General features: G+C 49.3%; 1 protein-coding gene across 1 annotated transcript; it reads left to right on the top strand.

Annotated features, from left to right (window-relative positions):
• The first annotated feature begins 1,019 nt into the window (after nucleotides 1-1,019).
• Nucleotides 1,020-12,119, top strand: YWHAH (tyrosine 3-monooxygenase/tryptophan 5-monooxygenase activation protein eta). The gene is given in 3 exon segments (XM_032471703.1): nucleotides 1,020-1,334; nucleotides 10,661-10,951; nucleotides 10,953-12,119. Coding segments are annotated over 3 exon segments (741 nt in total). The 5' UTR covers nucleotides 1,020-1,247; the 3' UTR covers nucleotides 11,316-12,119.
• The last annotated feature ends 624 nt before the right edge of the window (nucleotides 12,120-12,743 follow it).

Below are 12,743 nucleotides of genomic sequence, written 5' to 3'. Positions count from 1 at the left end.
CTTTCCCACTAGTGCTGAGCATGCAGTAGCTGCTCAATAAAATTCTCAGCGAGCCTAAGACCCCGGCTCCTGTGCTGCCCTCGGCATGTTGTACTTAAGTCCGGCCATGCTTTAGTCACTGGGAATCCCTTATCTGGGGCCCAGCGTAGGGCCAAGCGCCAGGGGCCCTTAGCATGAAAAGCCACGACTGGGCTTAGTGACAGCTGGTCCACTCTCCTGTCGGCCACAGGAGTTAGTCTGCCACCACGTACAGGCTGTGTAACATTAAGTCACTACTCCAGCTTTGGAAAATGGGGAGGCCAGCTCTGCCCATCGGGAGTATGGGTTGTGGCCACTGAACAGGATTACGCCTCTAAAGGCCTAGTACTGGGCCGGCTCCTAGCAGGTGTGGCATGAAGGTTACCGGGCCCAGCCTGGCCACCCAGTCCCTCCCCCCGCGGAAAGCACAGTCTGCATAACGCCACTTCCGAGGGTGGGAGCACAGTGAGTCAATGTGCGTGTGGGGCTGTCCGCAAAGGCAGGACCCGACCCCGCCCGGCCAGTGCAGACCCAGAAGCAGGTGTGGCCCCGCGGAGCCCATGGGCCAGGATGGGCGGGGGCGGGCCGGGTCCACCACTCGGGCACGCGGCCTCCTGGCTTCTCCAAGCACTAGGCTTATTTGCTTTTGGGGCCCTTCTCAAGCTAGACCTCTAACCTGGACTCAGAGGCGCCTTCTCAGGTGGGGCCGTGACAGCGCGATGCCTGCGCGACCGCCCTCACCGCGCCCCCTCCCCGGGCTCTGCAGTCCCAACCCCAGCTATCCCCTCTCCCACCTCCACTTCTGCGGCGGTAAAATGCAGCACTCGCAGAGCGCCTGCGCGGTTCTGGGGCGGGGCGGCGGCCGCAGCTATTTATAGTAGGTGACGTCACCTTGAAATAGACCGTTAGGGCCGGCCCGCCCTTCCCCCCTCCCACTCGCGCAGCTCCGCGCCGCCCGGCTCGGCCGCTCCCACTGCGCAGGCGTCCTCTCGTCCTCCCATCCCCCCGCGCGGCCGCCTGTCCTCCCTCGGCGGCGTCCGCGGCGCGAGCCACTGCGCGCGGGGCGAGCCAGCGAGAGGGCGAGCGGCGCTGCCTGCTGCCTGCAGCCTGCAGCCTCGGCCGGCCGGCGAGCCAGTGCGCGTGCGCGGCTGCGGCCTCCGCGGCGACCCAGAGCGGACGGGCGGACGAGCGAGCGAGCGGGGCGCTAGGCGAGGCCGGGCCACAGCGACATGGGGGACCGCGAGCAGCTGCTGCAGCGGGCGCGGCTGGCCGAGCAGGCGGAGCGCTACGACGACATGGCCTCCGCCATGAAGGCGGTGAGCGCGCCGGGAGCCCGGGCGGCTGGCCGGGGGGCCCGGCGCACGGGAGGGGTGGGCGGCCGAGCGGCGGCCCCCTCCGGGCCCAGGGAGACCCCGCCGCCTCGCTGGGCGCGGCCGTCCTCCCGCAGCCCGCGCTTCCCGCGCCCGCCGCGCGCCCCGCCATTTCCTGCGGCCGGGCCGGGTGGGGTCTCCGGGGAGGGGGCGCGACGGGGACCAGCAGGCGGGCGAGGGTCGCCGCATCCCAACTCGGAGCCCCGGGTCGGGGAGAAGCCCGAGGGGACGTGAGGGAGCCGCATCCCCCCTTCTAGACCGTTCTGCCGGGCTGGGTCACCCCCTCACCTCCCTCCACACCCCAACTTGTAATAAAGAATCATCTAGTGAGTGGCGCCCCGTCTCTCCTGGTTTCCGCTGCCACGACCTGAAGTCGGTGTGGTTCCGACCCGTTTTTGCTCGGCTCGCCCGAATCGTTATGGCTCCATCTTCCCACGCCCGGGGGTCTGGCTTTGTGTGCGGAGACCTCCACCCTGCGGTCGGGCGTGGGGCCCCCTCCCAGGCTGGAGGCTGCGCCCATCTGCCCGGAGCGTGCCTTGTGGGCGAGCCGAGCGCGTGGGCCCTGCCTTCCCGAGACCTTCGGAGACCCCCGTGCGGCTCGGGTTCCGGGACGGAGCCGCGGCCGGCCACACCCTGGCAATGCCGCGGGGGTAGGCACCACCTGCGTGTCTGAGGCTGGGTTCCGGTGATACCGCTCGCTGTCCCAGTCTCCTCATATGATTTCACGGTTTCTCTAAATGAACATTACTTCTCTCTGCGTCAAGGTCACAGGGGTAGAGCCACAGCTGCTGCCACCAACCTACCGTGCTCACCCAGTGTACAGACTCCTGAGACCTGGGAGGGTCGGCCGGGGCCTCACCCTATACCTAAAGACTTAGAAACTCTGGGGGTGGGACGCACATCTGCACTTGAACCAGCTCTCATGGCAAGTGTTAGTGGGTTTAAATTTGAGAATTACTACCCTGGATTGTAGAGCTCAGTTGCCCTTTTGCGGGCCTTTGAAGGGATTTCTTAGAGAAAAAAGCTGCAAATACAGGGGCTCCCTAAAATTTCAGAGTCACGTGAAAAGCCCCTTTTAAGGCTTCTGATATTAATATATGAAATATGTTGTTGAAGACAGTATTTAGGATTATCCAGGGAAGAAAAATTCTTAAAGAGTTATCTTTTCCGTGTCGTCCTTGTCACACATTGAACCTGGTGTTTGTTCACCAACGCCCATTTGTTGATTCATTGGTGATCCCAGTTTGAGCCCTGGCATGGCGTCGTGAGCCAAGTAGGAGATTTTCGTCCAAACCAGGGATGATTTAGGTTTGGGACCTGAACTCTATGTAATTCTGGGGGCTCTACAAGAAAAACAAATTTAAGATATATTAATTTAGCGAATTTTACAGAAACAGGAGTGACTGTAAGTGCATCCCCTAGGAAGGGGTCCTGAGCTTAATCTTTGGGATAAAGCCACTTCTGTCCACACAGCAAGTCACTCTTAAGTGTGCTTCTTCTCCACAGTAACTGAGTGGCACTGGGATTATGCAGGCTGAGGCCACTCTCTGAACATTTTAAGGAGGCCCTCAGTTCCCTTTCGAGTGGGACTTGAAGTGTTAGGGGAATAAAGGGGAATAAAATTTTGGGAAATGAAGAAGGGATGGGGCTTGAAGTGAAGTGAATTGAGGTTAAGGGAGAATGGCTAGAAGGTAGTTCTGGAGCTGAAGGAAACCTGAGGCAACCTGAAATGGGAAGTGAGGAAAGAATGCAGAGATGTAACCAGAATGAGATGTAGTTTGTGGAGAGAAGAAAGTAGGCTTCCTGGTTTCCATAAGCAGTCCTGAAGAAAAATGCCTTCCTGCAGCGGCCTGCATCCACAGACTTTCTCTGAAGCATTAAGGTAGTATTTTGCAAATTGATGGACCTTTTCATGTATTGGGAATCTGTAATATCTGTATCTGAAGTGATTAATGGGTTGGATAAGCCATCCACCACTGAAAATTCAATCCAAGCTCTAATTATGTCATCTCAGAATTGTGATAAACCCTTCCCTCAAGGTAACTCCTATTAAAAATTTAGAACTTTTTTGGTCAATATGTCTGTTTCTTCTATTAAAGAAATTTTCTTGTCATCTAAATTAATGCAGTATATTTATTAGAAAGGACTTGGCAGGGGTCAGTGGAAAATAGTTTCTTATGTTTTATCTGTTAAGTTGATGTTTGTACATTCTATTTTTTCCCCCAGTTCTTAATGTTCTTGAGAAGACTCAGTTACCCATTTCATTAATATTGTAGGCCTAAACTATAACTTTTGTAAAGAGGTGGAATTCTGGTAACCCTTTGGGTTTATGTGGGCTTTCTTCAGGGCAGGTAAGTAGACTGCTCTGCTGCACCTGAGTGAGGGGATGGTCTGATGCCACCACCCCGTGACCCTGAAACTCATCCCTTGTCTTCTGGTCCTCTCACGCGTAAAACTAGTAATGTTGGTGTTACTGTCAAGTGGGTTTTCAGCCTTCATTCTTCTAACTTGTTTTCTGTTTCCTTTATAATTGAAATGGTACCTAATAATATTGCCTGCCTGTAGTGGTTGATGTTCCTTGTGGTACCAGCGTCACCTGGAGGATGGTGTCGGTAAGCTTTAAAAAAATCATGCATGTTGGAAACGTTGCCTCACATAAGCTGAGAACTGCAGTCCCCTGCCTCACCCCAGAATTTGAAGAGGCAAGAAATTTTCTGAGATGATGTAAAAGTGTGTCTTCAATCTTGTCTCATACCTAGCAGCTTACATAGAGTGGAACAGTGGAAAGAAATGTGAAAGATTCTAGAACCCAAGTCCTTTCTAGGCCAGGCTTGGGATGACCTTACACAATTCATAACTTCTGTAAAATGGGTGTAGTACTATCTTATGAGAACTATAAAACAAACCTATAACATGGGATAAAAATCTTAGGGCATAAGACTAGTAATTTAAGGAAGGAGAGTAAATAACCAGATAGATTTATAATTCAGTTATGTCACTTATTGCCTTGAGTCATCTTTTATTTTAAATTACAATTTCAAAACATAGATGGTAATTGTGAAGGTCTAAAATGTAGAAGTTATTTGGGATGTCATGGTGTGTTTTAACATTGACACATGGTCAATTACAGAGCTAACAAGGGACAGGGAGGAACATGTGTGAAGGACTTGGAGAATATCGATAGAAATCTTAAGTGCAGGAAAGAAGGCTGCGGCTTAAGGAAAAGGGTCGGAGAGGAAGAGGCACTTGGCCCAACCAGTGGCAAAAGGCTGTTATTCCAAAAGCTGTCAGGTTACAGGAAGCATGGTCTGTAAAAGTGCAGCAGAGTGGCCCAGGGGGAGACCGAACCCATGTGGCAGGTACTGAAACTAGGGGTGATTTTGAGGTGTACCAGAATTGTGGTTAGTGTGGCAGCTTACAGCCACATTGGTACTACCGTTTGAATTTATGTAAACTAGTAAGCCCTGTTTCACATGTAAGTATTGCTTTGTCATGGGTTGGCTGAGGCGGGAAGAAGGCCCTGCTTTATTGCAGTATTAAAAGGCATTTGAATTGGTGAGCAGTTCACATGGCGCTGCTGCACCAAAGTGGGAGTTGTCGCCATCTGGATTTGGGGTTCCTGAATTATCCCCAGAAGAGCTCCCACAGTCAAGGACCCCCACTACTCCCTTAAAGAAGCCCAAAATGTATTTTCTCACCTTTGTCTGGAATTTTATATTAGTGGTAGACTGCAGTGTTACACTTTTCCAGAATACAGTTTGGGAGGGGATAGCCCAAATGTGTTTTCCATGTTACAATTCATCAAGTTTATGGAATTTAACAGTTTATCTGTTAGGCATTCAGTAAATAGTAGCTTTTATTCCATGTGTACATTTCTCATTGAATCCTGAGAACAACTCTGGGTGGATCCTCTTACTAACTCCATTTTTCCAAATGAGTTTTGAAGAGATTAATTTTCTCGGGGTCAGGTTGTAAGGTGAAGATTTGAACTCTTGAATTTAGAGCTCTCACTTTAACCACTACGATAATGTACCATGGGGCTGTTTCTAGTATACATTCTGGTTGATCAGCCATTGTCATCATTGATGTCTAAGTTCCAAGCCATTAACATAAGTAGTCTTACTGAACAAATAATTCCCTCTATTAGATGTAAGTCATTTTTACCAAGTTTGATTAAAAACACAATCTACCACTTATGGGTGTTAGTGACAGCAGGGGAGCATAAAAGGCAGACTCAAACATCTGGATTGTGCTTGTTTTCCTGAAGGCCAGCAGTGTTTTTTAGCTTAAGAAGCAAAAGTATTAATTGAATTTGAGTTCCCACTATAAATTAAGAAGTACAGGACTCTTAAATTATACTTGTGGTATTTTAAGGCATTGTTTTTCCATATTGCCTTTAGTATATTTTGTAAGCCTAGAGGCCCCCAAATTTCAGTGTCTGGGTGGTTGGTAAGACTTCCCCTGGCGTCCGGGTGGAGGCCACCTGTCTTCTGCCCCTCCTGCCGCTCCTTCCCCGCAGTTGCATTCCCTCTTTGGTGGTGGGTGTTGGCACAGGTTCCCTGTGATTGGAGCTTCTGAAGCCTTCAGTCTTGGTGCCTGCAGGGACAGTAGCATTCAGCAGTGCCGTTCACATGGGATTGTGTTTAATCCCTGCCAGTGTCTCTGAAACTGTTCAGTCATGTCAAAAGCGAGACAAAGGCAGTCTCTCAACAATACAAGGGTAGCTGTTTTGACTAATGTTAAGCTTAGAGTGGATATTAATTACCTGAACTCACCTGCCCTGAGCTTGAAGCTGAGCCCCTCACCTTACAGAACTGCAGCCTTGCCAGTGGTGAGGGCAGAGGGGTCTTTCCAGGCCTGGGCAAGTGGTGACTGCTGGTGGATGCTTTGCTCGCTTGGGACCAGGCAGAATCCTCACTTTCAGGTCATCAGCTTGGGAAAGAGAGCCAAAAAAGCTCTCATCCCTCTAGTTCACTTTAAAAAAATATATAGTTTCTGCCAAAGAAGCGTAAAGATTTTATGATGTGGTATATTTACCTGATCGTTCGTGAGGGTGGTTTTCTGTTATAAGTTCTTACATCAAAAGTAAACGTGTTGGTAGTGTGTGGGCAACTGTAAAAGGTGGGGTGGGGGCTGTGTGCGTGTGGCTGTGCAGGGTGGGAGCCCTGTTCACGGGTCACCTCAACCCTGACTTTGGGGTGTGGCCTGGCTGCTCAGGGGTGGTGGTTTTGTGTTTGCTCAGTATTACTTTTTGAAGTTGGATGCATCCCGGATTGAGAACTTTTAAGTTTTCCCAAATAGTCTCTGTGCTATTTTTGGCAGCAGATCTATTTTTACTCACAAACACATAGTTTATTGCCTTGTGAGTTAGTGGGAGGAGGCCCTTAGGGATTTTTGAGTAAGCGAATGGTGTCATAGGAAGACAGATGAGTTAGCTGCTGACCAGTTTGTTGGTGACTTCCAGATATGCTTTGTAGTCCGGAGCAGAGTAAATGGGGAAGGGAGCTGGTGCAGCCCTGGGCCGCACGGGGAGGGCCGCATGGGGAAGACGGTGGGGAGCACAGTCCCCAGAGGGGATGGAGACGAACCTGTAGATGGTGCCAGTCCCTCAGGGTGGGGTGTCAGGGGGAGTGTGGTAGGATGATGTGGGCCAGGAGGTGGGCAGGAGGGCAGAGGTTGCGAGCAGAGGTGGGGGTCCCTTGGAGCTGGTGTAGCCACGCGGAGACTTAGCGTCTGGAGTTGGTGTGTGGCAGAACTAAGAACGTGAAAACCGGCGCTGTAGTAGAAGGAAGGCTGAGAACCTCGGCCTCAGTCTCCTCTGTCTTGAAAATTCTGTGTCTGGTCTTTATGTGCCTAATTAGAAACCATTTGGAACTTGTGATTGTAGAGGTGCAGTAAGTCATCTCTGTTGAATCCGCAGGTGATGGCCCCGCCAGGGCAGCGTTGGGGTGACTGGGACTGTGGTTCCTGCTTTCCTTCCTGTTACACTGCGCTGCCTCCCCATCTGCTTCTCTTTGTGGGTGACCAGACTTTTCTTTAGATCTCCTGGCTCCGGTATTTTGGAGCTTGAAGCGTTGGGAACTCGTGCCAGCTAACATTAATGCAGGTTATTTGCCAGAAGTATCACCAGTCAAGACTGGCTGTAAATCTTGTTTGTTTTAATAGGCCGTCTGATTTCACTTCAGTCTCTAATTTTCCAATTGGGAAAAACTCCTGGTTTTCTTTAGTTATCTGATCAAGTAATAAAACTATCTTCCTCCCATAGGTTTCCCTTTGTTAACCGAGTTGTAACCCAGGAGTATTAAAAAAATACTATATTTAAACGTATCTAGTTATTTCCTAGTTAGGCCCTGGCTGGGGTTCTGACAACAGTGCTTGCTTAGTGGTTAGTCACACTCAGCTGATGCTGGCCGTGATTCATTCAGACTGGCAGGCAGCCAGAGGGTTGTTACGTAAACACTAATACTCCTCGTAAACGATTTTTCTTGTGAAGATGTCATTTTAAGTATCGCCCGGTAGCCTTTTTGGGCAGTTTATTCCTGATGGAGAAGGGATGCATGAATCCCTGAAACCCGCGGATACACCCACATTTCATCCATGGCATTGGTATTGACCTCATGCCTTCCCACACCTTTTGTTGTTGCTCAGGAAAAATGGAATCCTAGAATTTTAGTGCTGAGGAAGTGCTTGGAGATTGTTTGGGTTGGTCCCCCTTATTTTATTTTTGATGCCCAGAAAAGTTACTATCTTCAAGGTCACATGGCTAGCTTGGGCTAAACTCCAGATGTCTTAGGAGTTTTTCCAGTGATGATACTGTCCCTTGTACAGACACTGTGTGTGATACATAAATGTTTCAGGCATGTGCTTAGTTTTAGTGATGTACTCTGGGGACATTCCCTGATGTATCGTTGCTGTGGTCCAACAAAGGCAGCTTTATTAGCTGCGGGATGAAGTGTATAGTGGCTCCTTATGGATATCATTGCATTTTAGTACCAAGTGGCCTTGGTTGGATTTACTTACTTGGAGATCTGAGGAGCTTTCCAGATCCTTTTCTTACCTCATGTTTTGTTTTATGGAATATTGCCTTAGTAAAGTGTCATTCTACAGTATTCTGGCATTCTGAGATCTGTCATAATATTTGAGATGGAATTTTGATTTTATAAGAGTTGCTTCCTTAAAAGCCAAATTATCAGAAAAATAGCTACAGTGTCTTTTTATAATTTCTAGGTAAACTAATGTATGTGTGAGTGTTAAAGGCACTCACTGGAGGAGAAAATTAGTGGGGTTACAGGTCTCAAAGGGAGCGTGGATTGGGGATAAGGAGAGAGGAGAGATTGCCCGGACTTGGGTGGATCACAGGGAGTTATATGGAAACCACTCCTGTCTGTGTGGGGAGGAGTGAGGAACCCGGCCTGCAGGCAGCCCTTGCAGCGGGTGGTCAGGGGCGGGTTGGAGCTGAAGACGCACTGAAGAAGCGGTGGGCTTGGGCTGATTGACCAGGCAGACGGGGAGAGACCATCCCGGGCTAAGGATTTGCAGCAGAAGAATGGGGTCCTGGGGACAGGGAAATGGGGACATCAGAAGAGAGAGCTGGTGTTTTTATTTTGTCTGGGGTTTGTGGAGGAGGGGAGAGGTGGTAGACAATTGCTTGTTTCACTTTTTAAGAACTTAGCACAGGTTTTCTAGTTTTATGCATAATAATGATTACATTTGATTAAAATCTCTTGATTCTCCACTGCTCATTCATCTTAATCCATGGTATGCATGTCTATTTTAATATATTGTTTATAAGTTTATCTATCAAACCTGGCTTTTCCCTTCCATTGGAGTAGGTTCTGTCCTTATAATTTGATATAAATAATACTTCTTTGTTGAGTTTTATGGTTTCCTAAGTTTTCTTCTTTTTCTTTTTTTTAAAAATTAAAACCTTTCCCTGTAGGTCATATAGTTAAAGACTTACCCTACTTTACAGAAGATACAGGCCAGTTTAACAAGTTAGTGGCTTTGCTGGGGCCCAGACCAAAGTTTTCTGGTTCTAAGCCTGCATTAGTGTCCTAGGGGCTGCCAATCAAAGCCACCACAAACTGGATGGCTTAGAACAAGAGAAATGTATTTTATTGCAGTTTGGAAGGCCAGAGTTTGAGATTAAGGTGTCAGTAGGGCTGTACTTCTTCTGAAGGCTCTGGGGAAAAAATCCTTCCTTGCCTTTTCTAGCATCGGTGGCTCCTGGTAACTCTTGGAGTTCCTTGGCTTTTGTAGACATACAACTTCAGTCTCTGCATCATCACGTGACCATGACCTTCATCTCCAAATCTCCCTTTCCTTATAAGGACACCAGTCATTGAATTTAGGATCCGCCCTAATGCAGTGTGACTTCATCACATCTGCAAACACCCTATTTCCAAATAAGGTCACATTCACAGGCACCAGGGGTTAGGACTTCAACATAACTGGGGGGCACATTCAACACAGCAAAGTCCAGTATTCCTTCTGACTACATAGCTCACTCACTCGGAGTTGGCACCATGGAGAACTAACTAAAGGAAGTTACAACTTGTGAGATTTAACATTTCCACTTAAAGTAATTGGTACTTCATCCTTGAAGGTCAGTCAGGGTTTCCTGTTAGGTAGGTCAGAGTAAAGCTTGCTGCTGAGTAGCTGTGCTTCCTTTCAGCAGAGGCTGGAGACACTTTACTGCCACTGACGCATCCGTTTTGAGTTGGGGGAGGGCTAGGTGTCCCAGTGGTGTTCCATGTATAACCAGACAGGGCAGAACCTGGCCCCTGGAGCTGTGTGGGCCTTGATCTCACCTGGGTAAGCTCTTTACCCGTTAATAAGTATTTCAGGGAGGTGTGATTGATCCTTTCTAATGTAAAAGCTAAAAGTAGAATCTGGAACAGACCTCCCAGTCTGTAATTATCTTTGAGCATTTGGCAAAGGAATTGTAGGATTTTACTGTGAGAGTATCTCATGCAGAATAGCCGAACCTCAGGGCTTTTCCCCTGCCATTGTGCTCCACCACCTCACATCTTAGAAAGCCTGAATTAAGGATTTCTCAGAGTCCTCATCACTTAATAGTTTGTTTCGATTATTTCTCTCTTCTGTTAGACTGCCGTCTCCCTTCAGATAGGGTCCATGTCAGACTGGTTTTTCTCAAGTGACTTGTCCATCATCTTGTTTGTGAAGAGGGTGATTGACTGGGTTGAAGGGAAGATTTCTCTCCAAGGTCTCCAGACTCAGGTCTCAGTGTCCATCTTTTGGGGATGTTGCAGGTGACCGAGCTCAACGAGCCTCTCTCCAACGAAGACCGCAACCTCCTGTCTGTGGCCTACAAGAACGTGGTCGGGGCCCGGCGGTCATCCTGGCGGGTCATCAGCAGCATCGAGCAGAAGACCATGGCCGATGGAAACGAGAAGAAGCTGGAGAAGGTTAAGGCTTACCGAGAGAAGATCGAGAAGGAGCTGGAGTCGGTGTGCAACGACGTGCTGGCACTGCTGGACAAGTTCCTCATCAAGAACTGCAACGACTTCCAGTACGAGAGCAAGGTCTTCTACCTGAAGATGAAAGGGTGACTACTACCGCTACCTGGCTGAGGTGGCTTCCGGCGAGAAGAAGAACAGTGTGGTGGAAGCTTCGGAGGCTGCCTACAAGGAAGCCTTCGAGATCAGCAAAGAGCACATGCAGCCGACGCACCCCATCCGGCTGGGCCTGGCCCTCAACTTCTCCGTGTTCTACTACGAGATCCAGAATGCGCCTGAGCAGGCCTGCCTCTTGGCCAAACAAGCCTTCGACGACGCCATAGCCGAGCTGGACACACTAAACGAGGATTCCTATAAGGACTCCACGCTCATCATGCAGCTGCTGCGAGACAACCTCACCCTCTGGACCAGCGACCAGCAGGACGAGGAGGCCGGAGAAGGCAACTGAGCAGCCTCGGCCAGCCCCGCCCCCACCCTGTCACACCGGCCCCTCCGCGCCACAGTCACCAGATACCTAGTGCTAAACCCACCCGTGCGGCAGCACAGCTACTCAGATCTGCTCTCCGCCCCCGGAAGCAGTTCCAGATCAACTCATGGGCATTGCTGGACTGACGGTTGCTTTGAACCCAACACCCCCCCTCCTCCCCACCATCCCTTTTTGAATTGTGCAGACAGGTGCATTCTGAAGGAGGCATTCTACTCTGCCTGCTGGTCTAGGTGAAATGCAGGCGAAAGCAGTGGGGAAGTTAAAAAGGAGAATTAGCCAACACAGGCTACAGTCGGTATTTAAAAGGTCCATTTAAACAAGCTGATAGTGTTTTGTTAAGCAGTTCATCTTGTGCATGCGAAAATGAATCCACCCTTCCCACCTCTTCCCTCAGCTCATGGAAAGCAAGGGAAGCTGAGACAAAGAGACCACTTGCTCCTGTCCATTGGCTTAATAATAAACTGTTTAACGTGAGGTTTCGGTAGCGCCTTGTTTTGCCTCTTTAAATTATGATGTGCACAAACCTTCTTTTCAATGCAATGCATCTAAAGTTTTGATACCTGTAACTTTTTTTTGTTTTGGTTGCTATTGTTTAAGAATCATGGATTTATTTTTTGTAACTCTTTGGCTGTTGTCCTTGTGTATCCTGACAGCGCCACGTGCGTTAGCCCATGTCAATCAAGATGGGTGATTATGAAATGCCAGACTTCTAAATTAAATGTTTTGGAATTCAGTGGGTAAATAAATGCTGCTTTGGGGATATTATTTCCATGTGTATGGTCTTCATTTCCCTTCTCTCAAGGAGCGATGTCACCGCTCACCATGTTGAACCCTGGTTTGATCTCTCAGACCCTGAACCGTTCCTAGAATAGTGAATGTTCATGCCCTAATTCCGTCACACGTTTTGCAAGATACACGTAAGACTCACAAATTTTCAGTAGTTTCCTGTGAACCCAGCCAACATAGCCTCTGGTCCCCTCTCACTGGTGCTGGTGCTTGTACGGGAGCCGAGCAGACCCAAGTGCTGTGTTCTGCGTGCAGCCCCTCCTCTCTGGAAGGTGGGTCTGTGCCTGACTTGGGGAGGTGTTGCTCCACCCACCCTACTGGGACGTTGGTTGCTGTTTAACACTCAAAGTAGGTGCAAGTCCTCAGATTTTCTTAATACTCTTTCTGCATTAGATGGGATAGTGTTTAGTAGGGGGAGCGACTTGGATCCCTGAAATAATCTTCAGTGATCATTATTAAGAAAGCTTTGTGTATTCTTGCAAATAGGACAGCAGACCTCCCTCTGAATTTAAGAAAGACCTGACCCCTTGTGTACCCTTCCCGTCTGCCTGCACCCCAGGCTGCTCGTGAGGCCCAGCATTGCCAACTGAATCCTTCCTCCCC

Source organism: Camelus ferus, chromosome 32, assembly GCF_009834535.1.
Source record: "Camelus ferus isolate YT-003-E chromosome 32, BCGSAC_Cfer_1.0, whole genome shotgun sequence".
Taxonomy (NCBI): Eukaryota; Metazoa; Chordata; class Mammalia; order Artiodactyla; family Camelidae; genus Camelus; species Camelus ferus.
This window is presented reverse-complemented; position numbering and strand designations above follow the sequence as displayed.